We start from the raw sequence: 16,695 nt of genomic DNA on the forward strand, positions 1-16,695 counted from the left end.
TACTAGAAAGCTTAAAATAGGAGGATTACAGTTCTGGCGCACACCTGGGCAGGAATAAAAAATAATCAGTGCTTAAAGGCTGCAGGCATGACCCAGCAGATCATCTGCCTAGTAGCATGAGTCTCTGAATTCAAATCCCAGTACTGCCAAGAATTAAAAGAGTAATTAAGGATTTTTAAGAAGTAATTTAATTACCCAAATCTTGAATGCCCTTTTCCTCATTAGCAGAATAATCCTAGCTGTAATTTAATTAAGAGACTTTGAAAAACTGCTGAGTCACTGAGGGTAAAACATTTCAAGTTCTCAAATAGAAAATATACAAGGGTTCTTTTTCTTTTTCCAAAATTCTGAAACCAAGTCTACAGCCTTACAATTACTCTGCAATTAGCTTGTCTATCAGTAAAATCTTGTTTACCCAAATGATAATCTAGGCACACAGCCAGCTATACTTCTTTCCCTAATCAAAATTATTTTAAATGAGAGATATTTTAACAGAAAAACATCAGTAAGAGGCTGAAAAAAAATCACAAAGGAATGTTATCAATTGGAAAGTAAGTAGTTAGAGGATTTAAACAGACAAAATCAAAGATATTAAGAAATTAAGGGGCTGGGAATATGGCCTAAGTGGCAAGAGTGCTTGCCTCCTACACATGAAGCTCTCGGTTCGATTCCCCAGCACCACATATATGGAAAACGGCCAGAAGGGGCGCTGTGGCTCAGGTGGCAGAGTGCTAGCCTTGAGCGGGAAGAAGCCAGGGATGGTGCTCAGGCCCTGAGTCCAAGGCCCAGGACTGGCCACAAAAAAAAAAAAAAAAAGAAATTAAGGATTTAAACATACAATATCAAAGATATTAAGAGATTATCAAGTGGCACACACATGCCTAATCACAGCACTTGGGATTGGAAGACAGGAGGATTTGAAGTTTTAGCCTAGCCTGAGCTACATGATGAAATTCTAAAACACCAAAAAAGAAAAATACTGTAATGGAGAGAAAACAAAAAACAAAATGACAGACCCCAAGGGAAGTAAGACAGTTAGTTCTCCATAAAGATCAGTCTATAAGTGATAGAAAACTTTGACGGAAATAAACTTCACAGAAACATTGTAAAACAGAATGGTCAAAAGCCAAAGTTCTCTAAGATAAAAGTAAAAAAAAAATCAAGATAAATTCTCCTAGGTATGAGTGAAATTATCAAAGAATGCTAAAGTTTAATTATTAAAATTCCTCTTTAAAAGCAGTTAACTACTCAGGAGGCTGAGATCTGAGGATTGTGGTTCCCAGGCAGCCCCAGCAGGAAAAGTCTGTGAGATTCTTGCTTCCAACAAACCACCAAAAATCCAGAAGTGGAAGTGTGGCTCAAGTGGTAAAGTGCCAGCCTTGAACAAAAAGAAGCTCAGGGACAGCCTGCAAGCCCTTAGCTCAAGACACACACACACACATACACTCATACAAAGCAGTGAAAAATAGGTAGTACAGTTAAAGGAGATAGAAAAACATTGAAAGAACTAGTATCTCATATATAGCCAATATTTTAACATATTCAGGACATTACTTTGCTCGCTTAAAATTTCCAACCTGCATCTCAACTTTAAAGGTAAATTATAGAGCCACATTTTCTGAAAAATCTTCCCAATTAAATCTAATAAAAATAGCTTCTCTTTAATTAGGTAAACTTATTTTACCACTTTTTTAGAAGAAGCATATGCTTAATTTGAAATAGTTACAAAAGAATTAGCAAAAATCAACACACAAAGAAAAACAACGAATCAACTTATCTTTTACTTATGTCTAGATTCTATTTTGCCCTACCGATATATATACCTATCTTAAGACAACATGTTGTCTTCATTAAAATAGCTTTACTATGAGTCTTGAATCAATTGAGTAATTCCTTTTCTTTTGGTCTTTTAGTTGCATATCCAAATAAATTTTGTAAATAAGTTTCTAAAGGCCAAATTGCTGTCAAGTTTGGGTAGAACCAAATGAATAGAACTTTTAGAGATATACATTTATCAATATTGATTCTTCCAAACTACAGAGAAACCTAGTTACTAAATCTTTATTTTCAGCACTTTGGAAGTTTTTAGTATATAGATGTTATACATTATATAATACATTTATGCTTGGCTGCTATATTTTTTGTCACTGTTAAATGACTTAAAAATTCTAATTTTATAGCATTCGTTACTAGTAAATGTATTATTGCATTGGTCAGGGTCTACAATGCAATTGTACACGTACACCGCTAACATGCTTAAGGCATATGTAATTCATTATTTGCCATTAAATATGAAACTAGCTGTGGGACTTTAGAAGCCTGTATTGAAGAGGTTTCTTCCTATCCTTATAAGAAATTTCAAGAAAGAACATTTCCAAGCCTCACCTTTCCCCTTTTCTGCATTTGGGATGATCATGTAGCTTTCTTATTTAATATTTTGATATGATAAATTACATTGAGTAATGTTTTCAATGCCAAAATAACAATGTATACCTGAGATAATTACTATTAGGTTTGTTTCCTAATATCTTACTGGAGCGTTTTGAATTTATCTTCCATGGGTATTGCTTGACAGTTTTCTTGTAATATCTTGTCTGGTTTGGGTATCAGAGTAATGATTAACCATAAAAAAAAAAAACAACAACAAAGGAATAGAGAGACATCTTCTCTTATTGAACGGTCCATAAAAGTTTGCATATAAATGGTTCTTCCTCTACTGTTTGGTGCAATTTGCTAGTGATAGCTTTTGGGACTAGTTTTCTCTGTGAGGTTTCTAAGAACAGATTCAATTTTTTTTAAGTACACAATATTCAAGTTCTACTTCTTTTTGATTGAGCTTTGGAAGTTTGTGCCTTTCATGTAATTTATGCACTTAATCTCAGCTTCTAAATTTGTTATGGTGAAGTAATTCATAATATTCCTTATCTTCTTAAAATTTAGATTATATTTTTATTATCAGTAAGTAGTTGTATAAAGAGTTACCATTCAACAAATGAGCTTATACAGTGCATCTAGATCAATGTCACTTTCATCTTCTCCCCAATCCCTCCCAAACCAACCACTCCCTTTCATTCATATCATAGGATAGGCACTGAATTTTATAATTGCATTTTTCTCATCTTGTCTTCTTTGTCTATCTCCCTTCCCTGACCCCCTACCTTTCAAATACCAGTTTTCTGGTAGTCATTTTGTTAGACTATGAGTTTTTGTAAGGAACTATACTGTTTGAATTATCTTCTGAAAATACCACATTACAGTTAATACATTTGTGTGTACTTTCATACCTTACTATCTTTTTAAAGTCTGTATTATCTGCAGGGAATATTCTAAGTTTCCAAATATTGGTAACATATCTTCTATGCTTTTCTCGTGATCAGTCTGGTTAGATGTGTATAAGAGTAACTTGGAGGACTTGATTGCTTAAACATTTTATGGGACCAGACATTGGCAGGCTTCTGCAAAATGAAGCCCTTGGAATGTTATATTTGCTAAGAAATTTTTATGGCTAACGCCTTGGGCCACACTAGTTTTACCAAAAAGTTAATATCAACAATATGATTTATGGTGGACATCTGATTTGGGATTGGGGGTCTACAATCAGAGTAGCTAAGTCACACCTCTACCCATTTTTCACTGGTTGTTTTTAGGACATAGTCTTGCTTCCTGTCTCAGAACTTGCCTGAGCTGCCATGGTTCTATTTTAGGCTCTAGTTGTTGCTGGGATCATAGGCACATAACAATGGTGTGAGATGAGTCTCTCAAGCTTTCCTACCCAGGCTGGCTGGTACTGTGGATCATCCTTTTCAGTTTCCCAGTATTCCATGTAGCTTGAAATGACTGGTGTGTGCCGCTGGTCTCAGGTACAAATTGAAAAAGGGTCTCTTGAACTTTTCTGGCTGGTCTCAAAGCTTAATCCTCCTCTTCTCTGCTGTCCAAATGACTAGGATTACAGAGGTAAGCCTGGTTTTGTCTTCTTTAATTTGAAGCTCTATTACTGTGTGGTGTGCTTATCTCTCCTATAAACGGACAGTTTTATTGTAAAATATTCTTCTTTACTTTGGCTAATACTGCTCCTTCTCCTTGTTAATTTTATGTCCTAAAATATACTTTCTCAGATATCAATGTAATTACTTCTTTTTACTAGTGCATGGTGTTTTCCCATTCTGTAAATCTTAACATGTATGTCTTTATATTTAAACTAAGTTTAAATATAGTCTTTAAATAACTAGTCTTGGGTCTTGTTTTATTTGCCAATCTGGAAACCTCTAACTCGGAATGGCTCTGTTTCTACCATTTGAAGTGATTTTTTTAAAATATTGCTGAGTTAAAATATACTCTTTGGTTGCTTTCTTCTATTTGTCCTGCCTACTGGAGCTTTAGCTAGCTTCTCCTTTTCTTTTTGGGTGATTATTGCAAGTCTTACAAATTTTTAACCTGTTATCTGTCTACTTTCAATGCTATTTCACATTTATTTTAAGAAACCTGAAGTACACTTCAGTTTATCTCCCCCCAAATTTTGTGTTGTCTTTTCACTTGTATACATATTAAAACTGCACAATTATTATTCTCACTGTAAAACTTATCCTTTAAGATGTCTTAAAAATAACAACCTTTTTATCATATTTACTATTTCTTATGTTCTTTGATATAAGTCCAATTTTTGATTGCTATGATCTTTTCCATTCTTATAATTTCTTATAATCAAGTTTGCTGACAAAGAATTATTTCAGCTTTAAATCATCTTAAAAGTTTTTATTTTACCTGAACTATTTGTGATATTTGTCTTGTTGATATATAATTCAAGGTTAATAATTCTGCATTTCAGTAATTTTGTGTGTATGTCAATACTGGGGTTTGAGCTGGGGCCTCATGCTTGCTAGGAAAGTGTGCTTAGCACTTGAGCCACACCGACTCCTTTTCAATACTGGGGTTTGAGTTTGGGCCTCAAGCTTGCCAGGAAAATATGCTTAGTGCTTGAGCCACACCCTGACTTTGTTTTATAATTCTGCTCCGAGTTGGCCTTGGAGTATGATCTTTCTACCTCTGCTTTCCATAGAGCTAGGATTATAGACATAGACCACCAAAGGCAGCTTGGTTTCGTGTGTGTGTGTGTGTGTGTCTTCCACCCTTTATAATTAATTCATGACAACTGTTTTAGGGGGAACTGTATGTAAGTCAGAAAACATACCATAGCTAAAATGAAAGTTGGAAGAATAAAATGAAATGGGTAATCTCCCCACTACACACATTTTTTGGTTTGTTGTTGCTGCTTATGGCACTTGAACTGAGGCCCTGGGCTCTGTCTCTGAACTTTCTGCATAAGGTTAGTGCTACCACTTAGAGCCAAATCACCAATTCCAGTTTTCTGACGGTTAACTGGAGATAAGAGTCTTACAGATGTTAGTGCCTGGGCAGACTTTGAACCTCCATTTGCAGATCTCAGCCTCCACAGTAGCTAGAATTTCAAGTGTGAGCCACCAGTGTTTGGCAATTTTCCTCATATTAAAGAAAAAAATCAGGTTGGGCACTGATGGCTCATGCTTGTAATTCTTCTTCATCTCTAATTAATCACCAAAAGGCTAGAAGTGAAGCTATGGTTTAAGTGATAGAGCACTGGTCTTGAGCATAAAAGGTCAAGGATAGTGCCCAGAGCCCCAAGCTCAAGAGTATACACGCTCCCCCCGCTCCTCCCCACACACACATTTTTTGTTAGTCGTGGGGCTTAACTTAGGGCCTGGGCACTGTCCCTGAGCTCTTTTTGCTTAAGGCTAGTGCTCTACCACTTTTAACCACAGCACCACCTCTGGTTTTCGTGTGGCTAATTGGAGATAAGAAGCTCACAGACTTTTCTGTCCTGGCTTAAAACCCCAATCCTCTGTTCTCAGCCTGCTGCATAGCTAGGATTACATGTATGAGCCACCAGCACCTGGATCTATTATATTAACCATTTCTGTACTAATTTAATTTTTACATTTAACATTTTTTACTGTGTGAAATGTAATTCAGTGAGATAAAGTGAAGTTTTAATTACTCTTTTTCTTCAAAAGCAAAATAAACACTAATAATACTAGTTCTTAAGGGGTTTTGTTATATTTTGTTTTATTTAAGACAAGGTTTAGCTTGTATGTCAGGTTGGTCTTAAATTTGAGATTCTCTTTTGTCTCTACCTCCTGAGTGCTGGCATGATAGGCATGCAACATCATATTCTGTCTTCAATACTATTTCTTGAAGTATTTATATGAAAACATCTAGAAGTGCTATAATTCCTATTTTTAATTTTAAAGTTTATCTTCTTCATAGTCTTTGCCATTAATTCTAGTCTACATTTTTCCATTTAAATAGAGTTCATTAGAGATCTTTTTAGTGCATTTTTTATGCAGAACAGAAATTTATTTCATCACATCTTCTTTAATACTTGCTAACAAAACTGAACTTGTTTCACTGTGAAACTATACATTTAGAAAAATCTATCTTGAGATTGTTTGGGTTTTTGTAGTTTGTAGGTATTTGATGTTTACCTTATTTTTCTACTTCTAATATTTATAACAGATATTGTTTCTAGATATAATACTTGGTTTTTACATATTTATGATTCACCTTTAAGTAGATCTGCATCAATTACCTAAGTTAGCATACTGGACTGTCAATAGTGATTATTTGTTCTCTTTACTGCAAGCATAACAGCGTAGCAGTACAACAGACCTGTCATGAACACAAGTTGTGAAATCAGAACATGGATTTCATTATGATTATTTGTATGATCCTGAGTAATTCCTCAGTCCCTGTCTTTTAGTTCACCAAAGCATACTGATTACATATGGTTCTTCTGGGAATCAGTTGAGTTAATGAATGTAAATCACCTAGTATTATAATAGACACAAAGTTTTATTTCAAACAAAAAAGGGCATTCTAGTATTATTTATGTTCTATAACCTGTTATGTTTACCAAAACATCAGTAATATTAAGTAGTTAAGATGAAACAAGATCTTTCCTCTACATTCATAATTTAAAGGAAAAATCTGTAAGTATTCACAGGTCATTCACATGTTACTTTCCCTCTTCAAAGAGAGCTATGATAGAAGTATTAAAATTGTTTATATCACAGGTATTACCTCTTCCCTATTCCACTAGTACTATCGGGAACACCTGTTATTTCTTTCACTTTTGGTCATGGAAGAATCTCAAATTTGTTTCTCACGTCACTGATTAGATTTTTTTCATGGTCTCAACTCCAGTTTAGACCTAGCCTATCACACACAAAATAAAACAAACATTGTTCTCTATCCAGACAGGTCCAATCTCTTCAACCTTACTAAAAGAAATAACACTGAATTGTGTTTAAGAGAACAGATTCTCAGATTATCAATGAATCCTGTTTTTCACCATTTACTATGTAACTTTAGGCAAGTTACTCGGTATCTGTCATCTAGTTTCCTTATCTACTGAGATAAAAACCTCATAATTCTGCTCTTTCATATGAAATGAAAATAACGTGCTTATAGTGTTTAGAAGACTGCCTAAGAGACAAGACTCATGTAACTTAGTCAATGAAAGTAGGCATTCTTACCTCTTCCACTTCCTGGAGTTAATCATTTCAAAAATACTTGTTTTCCTCTAAGCCCTCCCTATTTTGAACTAGAGAATTTTTCCTATTTTCTTTTCCCTGTTATATTTATTTCTGGAAGCACGTCTGTTTAGGTTTGGTATCTGTCAAAGCTTGGGAGATTATACCTAGTGACTTCACACTTCTGTGCCTTCAACATCTAAACTTAACTTTAGGTAAATGGGTATAACTTCTGCTCACTTTCTGGTTATCTACTTCATGTAGAATTCTTGGCCTAAACTTTTAGCATCTTGTTCATGGGTTATCAAGTCCATGGTGGTACCACACTACATACTTGTACCACTAGAAAAAAACACAATAGAAAATATTGCTGTGCTTTACAGCTGTATTCACTATGGAAGATAATCTGTTCCATTCTATCTCTAAACTGGTGTAAGTGGTAATATGCATATTATAAACTCTCATTTGCTTCTGGCTAGATTCTGGCCAATGTTACTACTTATGTTTGCATTACCTGAGCATATATAGTACAGTGATGCATACCAGACAGAATAGTTTCATCTTAGCATAAATATAGAAAGTGGTGAAACTTGCTGAAATTAAAACATGGGATATACAATTTACCATGAAACTCTTTCAGAGAAAGACTGTGTAGGACATGTGAGAATTTAGTCAAAGAACTCTATATGCATATATGCAAATAAAGCAGTGAAAATTTTGAAATTAAAAGAGGTGTTTGATTGGGGTATATTGTAGGTATGTATGGAAATAGCAAAATCTTCCTCTCCCCTTATCGAACTAATGCTAAGAAAAATCTTTTGCAAAGAGTATTAAGATTGAAAGTTTATAATACTGATCATTTCATATGCTTTTAGGCTAACTGTAGACTTTGACATTAAAAATCTTTTTTTGTTGTTGTTTTTTTTCCAGTCCTGGGCCTTGAACACAGTGCCTAAGCACTGTCTCTGGCTTCTTTTTGCTCAAGGCCAGCACTGGGCCACTTGAGCTACAGCGCCACTTCTGGCCATTTTCTATATATGTGGTGCTGAGGAATCGAACCCAGGGCTTCATGCATACAAGGCAAGCACTCTTGCCACTAGGCCATATTCCCAGCCCCCATTAAAAATCTTAATCGTAATGATTTTTGAAAAAAGGAATTTTTGTGAGTATACACACAAAAGATTATGGTCAAAGGAGAAAAGGTACAATTGAAATAGTAAGACAGGTATTAAGAGTGAATAGTGTACTCATTGTAGATGCTATTAGGTTTTATAAAACTAGTGGAATCAAGTTGTATATAATGGCTATTTGTTTGCAATTGTTTTGAGTTTTGTATTTTTTTTTCTCTATGTGTAGTACTGAGGTTTGAACTTAGGGCCTTATGCTTACTAGGCAAGTCTATACCACTTGGACTATGGCCTGAAACCATTTGGGTTGTTTTTCTGATAGGGTTTGTGATTTTTACCAGGCCTGGCCTTTTCTACAGTCCTACCCATGTCTCTGGCATGGTTAGGATTACAGGTGTGTCCTACCATACCTATCTTTTTTATTAAGGGTAGAAAAGTCACAATAACTTTTTGCCTGCTTGTTTGAAACTACAATTTTCTCAAACTCCACCTCCTAGTAGCTGGGATTACTGGCACAAAGCACCATGATAAGCCAAGTTCAGTATTTATAATCCTTTGAAGTGTGCCTTAAACATAAAACAGATAATTACTGCTCTAAAGCCATTGATTCCTCATGGTACCAATGCATATATAGTAACAGAATTAAGTTTCAATAAAATAAAGCCATTAAATATTGAAGATATTAATTCCTACATTGTTCACAATTCTGAAGTTAAAAATATATTCTTGAAAAATGTGATATGGTAGTTTGAATTTCCTCATCTGTTTTGGTCATCTTTACCAATGTATCTAGTTCTTATAGGACAGCAGCACTCAAGACCTTATAAATAGGAGTGATATAAACTTTTATTTCACCATGTGTTACCAATCATGACATTAACTTACTGTTTTAATTTTTGAAATTGCTTATAAGCTTGGTACAAAAATAATTGTATGCATATATTTAAGTCACCACAACTGAATGATCAATTACTCACTGAGATGTTTTCTCTAGATTTGGCAAGTTTTTTCCTGAGTTTTTTTCTTTCACGTATTAGATCACTGTGGGCCTTAAGTAATTCTTCAAAGCGAACTTTGGTTTTTATTTTGGCTTCACTCTCAACTACAAAAGATAAAGACTCCTGTCATGTTCTAAACAATTCAATTACAACAAAACCTAAATTACTATTATGTTAAGGGATAAAGTCTTATAGATACCTGGTGTGTTTTTATCTATATGACAGCTGAGCAGTCCCTCCTTCTTAAAATACTTTTTCTTTTAGTTCTAGTGAATCTCAATCACTTCCATCTCTCTTTCCTTTTTGGTCACTTCCTCTAAAGGTTTCCTTTGATAAGTTAATGTTTTACTGGTAATGTTCAATACTATCTACCACTGTTGGTCACAAGGCCTTAGAGAAGTGACTTGGAATCTCTAAACTTCACTTTCCTTACCTATAAAGCCACAATAATTCTATCAAAGATCAATCTGCAAGTATGCCCAACTTACAGTTGACATTTAACTAATATTATTTATTCCTTTAAAACACAAAGCAGATCCTGTTATTCCCTAAATTACTGCAGATTTCCCATTTACTTAGAATTAAATCCTTCACATACTCATAGGATTCTTCATCTCCTGACTTGACTACTTTCCCTTTCAAATCACGACAAATGTCCCCTGGATATCTCCATCTTGCTTCCTTTTTCATAGCTCTTTTGTCAGAACAAGTTCCTTCTTGTATGAATGTAGTTTCCTCTAACTCCTCAGCTGACTGGTGGTGAGCTATCTACTGTTGCCTCTAAAACAGACCATAGATGTATGGGTTGGATTTATGGCAGGCCCATCCCCCTGGGCCTTTCATAATGTCAGTTTGCCAGAGCAAATTGTGGTCCCGAACCATAGCCAGGCCTCTACCTGTAGGCTATTGGCACTACAGGGGTTGCACAGAGGAAAAAAAAGAAAAAGAAATAAACAAAATGGACCATAGTCTGACAAGGTCTAAATTTACCTATTTTCACTTAGTAGGCTTATTCTTTGCCATATAGCACTTAATTCAATGGAGAATATATAATTACTTGCAAATCTATGTTTGTCTGTATCTCCCATTATACTAGCTACTTCAGGGGTCTTTAGCTGCTAGCACCAGGTCTGGCTGTCACAGAGTAGAGAGTTAATAAATATATTTCAATGAGTAAATGGTGAACAAACAAATGAATGACCTAGTGAAGTTATGGGCAAACTATGGCTATTGGCTAGCCATCTGATTTTGTAAATAAAGTTCCACTGAAACCAGATGTGCTCATTTAAACAAGAATTATTATATCTGTTTTCACCTTCCTGATAGTCAATTCAGAAGAGATTAAGTCTAAAATATATACTATTTTATTTAATGATATGTACTTTGTTCACTAATTTGTTGAAGTCTCCCTTAAAATATATAAATTGTGAACACAAATTTTATAGAGGTCTTACCAGTAGTCATGTCTCAGGATTATGGTGAGCACTGATAAATAATGCAAAACACTGACTCACTCAGTATCCTATTAAAACAAAAAGGATTTATTTTTAATATGGAACTCAGAAATAAAAATTCTAAATCATGCCTAGATTATGCCATGACAATTCCACTATTTTCCCAGGTTTCAAACAGTAACACTACATTCTCTTATTCCAATCTTTTGCAAATTATTTGAAAAATAATTCTAAATCTGATTTAGACTCTAAATCAGTTTAGAGTCTGAAACTAGTTAATCACATTTGAATAAGATATTTATACATTTGAAACAAATGAAATCAAGGAAAATAATAAATACCTAAGTATGCAAACACATGTTTAAAGTATAATAAATGTAGAATATTTTAATGTGCTTTGTCCAACTATTTTAAGATTAGCTTTTCCAAGAATAATTACTAAAACATATTATTAGCAAAATACACTTGTGGATAGCAGTTAGATAGCAAATTTAAATGTTTTGGGTCCTTTCCTCAGGAAATTATGTTACAACAGAGGGTGGTATAGATATGTGTACCATTTTTCTCTAATAAATACCTTGATATTTGTATCAGTGCTATGTATCCAATCACGGTAAACTCAGCATATATATTCCTAAATTGCCAATTTTACTTAAATATGGCGTATGTATCTAAAATGAACATATTAATACTCACATGTGGGCATTATTCATATATTTTTAATACAACTGAAGCCTGTTTTTAAAAAAGAAGGTCATATTTTGAGCTGGCTCGGACATTATTAGCTTACATTCCTGTACCCTGGGGATCCACTTCCCATTCCTCTAGCAGAAAAATCTGAGAAGAAATGCTAAAAAAGAATGATTACAGAAATATATTGCTTATGTCAGCTTGTATAAATGAAATAGATCACTAAATCCAAGGAGTAAAAATTCAAAATTTTTATCGAGAGAAGCCTGTATTTACTGTTTCTAGTATATACTGTTTCAATAAGCCTGGTCATCTATTTTCCAAATTCATGCCAAATTAGAAAGGCTTCAAAGTAAGTGCATTAGTAATTGAACCCTGGCAACAGGAAGAATTATAAAGCAAATAAACATCTTTAATACTATTCTTTGTTGACTCAGTATGCAAGCAAACATCTGACAGCATTATGGCCATATATAAAAAGATTTACTTGTATTTTACACATGTTTTCACTATAACAGAAACTTTATATGCCATTTTATAAATATTAAATCACTAAAGAGGCAAGAGAAAGAATCAAGAATGATTCTCATGCTTTTAGAACTAAGACAAATGGATCTGTAGTATTAGCTGTATTATAACATAGTATACTGGATAGTTTAAAAACTCAAGTCCTAGAATTAATTTCCCTAAAGCCACCTGTGTGATTCTGGACAATTTACTTTCTCAGCTGTTACATTAGCCTGACTATAACTCCTCAGAGGTTTGCAGTAAGGGTTAAATGATTTAGAAGAGTACTATTGGCAGAACAAACATTAATAAATATTAGCCATAATACGAATTAGGACTTCTTATACAGGGAGTTTAGTGTGAATATGTATTGAGTATCTGAGACACACTGAGCAACACTGAGCACGAACTTCTTTATCAGATCCCTGTATTCCAACCTCAGTTATACCTGTCAGAAAATTAATCCCCAGAGACCTAACTGCCTAATTTGTCAAAAAAGAATAACAATAGTAAATCATTCACAGGCTTTATGAAGATTCAGAATATGCAGATAAAATTCTTGTCACATTACCTAGCACTTGGCAAGCTTTCAAATGTACATATGGAAAACAGTAACAACTATCATGGTATTATTATTACAACAATAACAATCCTATTATGTTTAACACAATAAATAATGGAATACATTAACACAGCAGGAATATCTCTGCTGAAAATTTGAGAGGTGTTTATATAAATTACATAATACATATATAATCATTTATACATGTACATATATGTAGGGAAAGTACCTTTATACATAAATATATGTTCATATAAATTAAAAATATATTAAATATATTCATATATTGTAAAATATTTATTCATATATTATAAAATATTTATTTTATACATAAATGTTTATAGACTATATAAATTATATATTCATTTCATATATTATACATATATTCATGTGTGTTTGTAACATACACTACAAACAAGAAAAAAATTTCAGAAGCAGAACTCTCTGAACCCATAAAATAAAATGTTTATGAAGAAGCTAGTGAAAAACTAGGAGAAATATTACAGGAGGAAAACGTTTTAAGAAAGGTGGGCTACATTCGTGTGTTATCAAAAATTGTTGCAAATTTGGAACAATGCCACTAGATCTATAATCAGGATCTATAATCAGGAAGTCACACGAGACAAAAAAAAAACCAACCTAATAACTATGAAAGGGCAAAAACGTGGTAGCCATAGGCTCAAAAAACAGGAAGGTAGATACCGTATGTAGATAATTCTTTCTAGAATTCTCTTTAATTCTATTATTACCCTTTAATTTCATGACCGATGTAGAAGCTTTGAGGGACCAAAAAAAGGGGGGGTTGTTTGAGTTTGTTTCCAGGGAGCTAAGGATGTAACTTACCTGCTCAACAAGCACCAAGGGCCTAGCTTAACTAGATCCCTAGCACTCCCCCCCACCCCCCCACCCCATTCCATTCTGAAAAACAGATTGTTTCTACTCCTCCATCACTCACCCCTTTTAAAACCAAAATTGAACTCTACATTGAAACCAGAGTAATTCTGTACAATATGAATGTAATGTTGTCATATGCTTAAAACTCTTCCCTAGCTTCCAACCACCTACATAGAAAAATATCAAGTCCCTACCACAGAAGTCCAAAGACATTCACAAAATGACCCTTTGTCTTTCTTTATACTATGTTTAAATTACTCATTTGGCATTCTCCATGTGCCAAATCAGAGAGAACTATTCCCTCTAAGAAATGGCCTTTCCTCCTTTGCCAGTGAAAACTGGCCTATGACATTTAAAAGTAAGTGATACTTTCCACTAAGTCCCTCCAGTTAAGTTCTTCTGCTCCCAGGGTCCTTTTATCATTAATCTGTTTACCTCAACTCTGAATTTTTACCCTGGTACAATGTTCTGTTACCCCACCCCCACTACCACTACAGCCACCACCATCACCCTGCTAGCTGTTGGAGGATCAAGCCAAATGCTCCCTTTATCTAGGTAACCTTATTAAAGAAAGAAAGAAAAAAATGGCTGGAACAACTATTCTGGGATCAAGAAGGCTGGAGCTTGAATGTGTACTGTGTCACTTGTTGATGGGTGATGCTGGGCAAGCTACTTAATTTCACTTGGTGGGTTTTGTTTTTCTTGTCTAGAAAATTGAAATGGCACTTACTCTACTGTGAAAAGAAAAATATCAAAAAAGAAAATAAATCATGTATTTCAGGTGCTAAATAAAATTTCTTCATGTCCATTTAATAGGCACATCATTATATAACAAATGAAACTGATGGATGAAACTGGAAAATATGCATTTACATTATTTGCCATTACTTAATAGTTTAATGCACATATGACCTAAAAAAGCACTTATAATCATTTAGTGATAATACAACAAACACATTACAGAAGTAACCATCTTTAAATGGTAACCTACAGCATATAATAGAATTAAGTTGATATTTCATTAGTGACATCTATAAACATTAAGGATAGACTTAAAAAGAATCTCTGGATTTCATGTATACCATGCTTCTTGAATTTCTCCCTTCAAAATCTCTTACAGAAGCTTCTGGAAAATACTGCGTAGAAAAATTAAATGGATGGCGTTTCATTTTCTTTTGCTCTGACCACCTGATTACTACGCAGGACGTGACCAGACCTCAAGGCGAGAAAAAGCAGGCTTGCGTAATTCATTTTTTTAAAAAAAAAAAAAAACAGAATTTCGTGAAACAAAAAAAAAATCTTATTTACAGAATTCAATGAATAAATCAACAACAGTTTTCATAGATAAACAAGATTCTAATCAGCGCTTAAAAACCCCTTTAGGCATCGACATTTCCTTCTAATCTTATTCTAAAACAATTCCCCCAGTCCCCATCAAAAGCAAATTCCCCCTGAAAGCCTCGGCGATCACAGCACTCGTCACTGCAACAGGTGAAAAACCTGTGCGCACCCCATGCCGTTCTTTCCCTAGGAAAAGGCCAAGCGCCTCCAGAGCAAGGCTGACATGCTGTGTCAAGGTTCCTCAACCGTCTACGAGTCCTTTCCCGATTTTCCCGCATCCCGAAGCGACTGGCTCTAGACATCTAACCTGACCCCTGACACACACTGATCACCTTTTCCTAGATGTAATTAAGGAGACGTGTCACAGGCTCAAGATTCTGCGCCAGGTCGACCTTCTAAAAGGAAGTAAATATACTTAGTACAGGTCGCGCTAGGAGAGCATTTAAGTAGGAAAGAAGGAAAAAGATTAATTAGGAAAAGCAAAGGTGAATTCCCTCTGTCGGAGCTCCACGCTGGACGCAACCGGGAAGTGCGCGGTGGTTACCTGGCGGACCGCAGCCCTATCCTGGGGGACACCGCCCCCTACCCCCGGGGCGCGCTCGGCCTGCGGGGTGCAGAGCCGCCTCGCGCCCCCCGCCTCGAGTAGTCCCCCACGCCGCCGCCCCTCGAGGAGTCCGGGCAGGCTGAGCCTCCAGAGCCGGGCTCCCGCCACAGCGCACCCAGAGAGTACTCACAGAGAGGAACGCGCGCGGCGGCAAGGCCTGTCCCGTCCGGGCCTACAGACCCGGAGATGCGAAGCGGCTCCGCGCCCCACGCCAGGGCCGGGCACGGCAGGGCAGGGATGGCCGGAGGGAGGGAAGAAGGCAGCGGCTCTGGCAGCTCACACACCAGCTCCCCGCGCTCCGGGCTTCGCGAGCGAACAGACCCAGTGCCGCAGTGCGGGTAGCGCGCCTCCCGCTGACGTCAGGCCAGCCTACGCCGCGGTTCCCATGGTAACCAGCGAAGGCCCCGGCTCGGCTGGCTGGCTGGACCGCGGCCGCTGCTGGGCGCCCTCTTGCGCGTCCCCGCCCCCGCGCGGCGCTGCGAGGTGCTGCAGTGCGGCTGGCTCCCAGCTCGTGCCCGCGGGGTTCGCAGCCCGCCGGCGCGCGCGCACGTAGACGCGGGGAGGAAACTCCCGCCACCTGGAACTGTGAGGGGGCTGGAGCGAGTCCCGGGCTTCACCTCTAAAAAAAAAAAAAAAAAAACTTAGCGTCGGGAAACCATCGCCAGCTCCGCCGGGATAAACACGCAGGTGGCCTCGCCAGACGGAGGGGAAGCTCCGGGTAAGAATCATGAATGAGTGAGGCAGCGGGGCGCAGACACAGACTCGCCACCCCCTCACACGCCCGCGCGCCCGCCAAATCCAACAGGCTCCTCCGAGCGTGGAGAAGAAGGAAGAGCCATACTGCAGACCACATTATCCGGGGTGGGGGTGGGGGGGAAATGATTCCTGACTTGCCTGGCGCTGTCAGCTCCCTGTGTGGAAGACGAACGTGGAAACGTCATCTTTTCTTCACC

The 16,695-nt window shown here is 36.6% G+C and overlaps 1 protein-coding gene and 1 non-coding gene across 10 annotated transcripts in view; one reads left to right on the forward strand and one right to left on the reverse strand.

The window, feature by feature from the left end:
- Ahi1 (Abelson helper integration site 1) overlaps positions 1–15,890 on the reverse strand; it is a 146,569-nt gene extending 130,679 nt beyond the window's left edge. For 3 of the 9 annotated variants that reach the window (XM_048354130.1, XM_048354129.1, XM_048354133.1), the window contains exons 1-2: positions 11,145–11,465; positions 9,670–9,794 (exon numbers count right to left, since the gene is read on the reverse strand). In XM_048354130.1, coding sequence (XP_048210087.1) covers positions 9,670–9,794; positions 11,145–11,154 — 135 coding nt within the window. In that variant the 5' untranslated portion in view covers positions 11,155–11,465. Of the gene's footprint in view, positions 1–8,079; positions 8,439–9,669; positions 9,795–11,144; positions 11,467–15,872 lie in introns of those variants that run through there. The other 6 variants (XM_048354128.1, XM_048354134.1, XM_048354131.1 and 3 more) reach the window with 6 other exon arrangements.
- LOC125357853 lies at positions 10,489–10,621 on the forward strand. Its single transcript, XR_007212241.1, has one exon. It is a non-coding gene; the product is annotated as a small nucleolar RNA SNORA42/SNORA80 family (small nucleolar RNA).
- Positions 15,891–16,695: the final 805 nt, after the last annotated feature.

Source organism: Perognathus longimembris, chromosome 9 (genome assembly GCF_023159225.1).
Source record: "Perognathus longimembris pacificus isolate PPM17 chromosome 9, ASM2315922v1, whole genome shotgun sequence".
In the NCBI taxonomy this organism is placed as follows: Eukaryota; Metazoa; Chordata; class Mammalia; order Rodentia; family Heteromyidae; genus Perognathus; species Perognathus longimembris.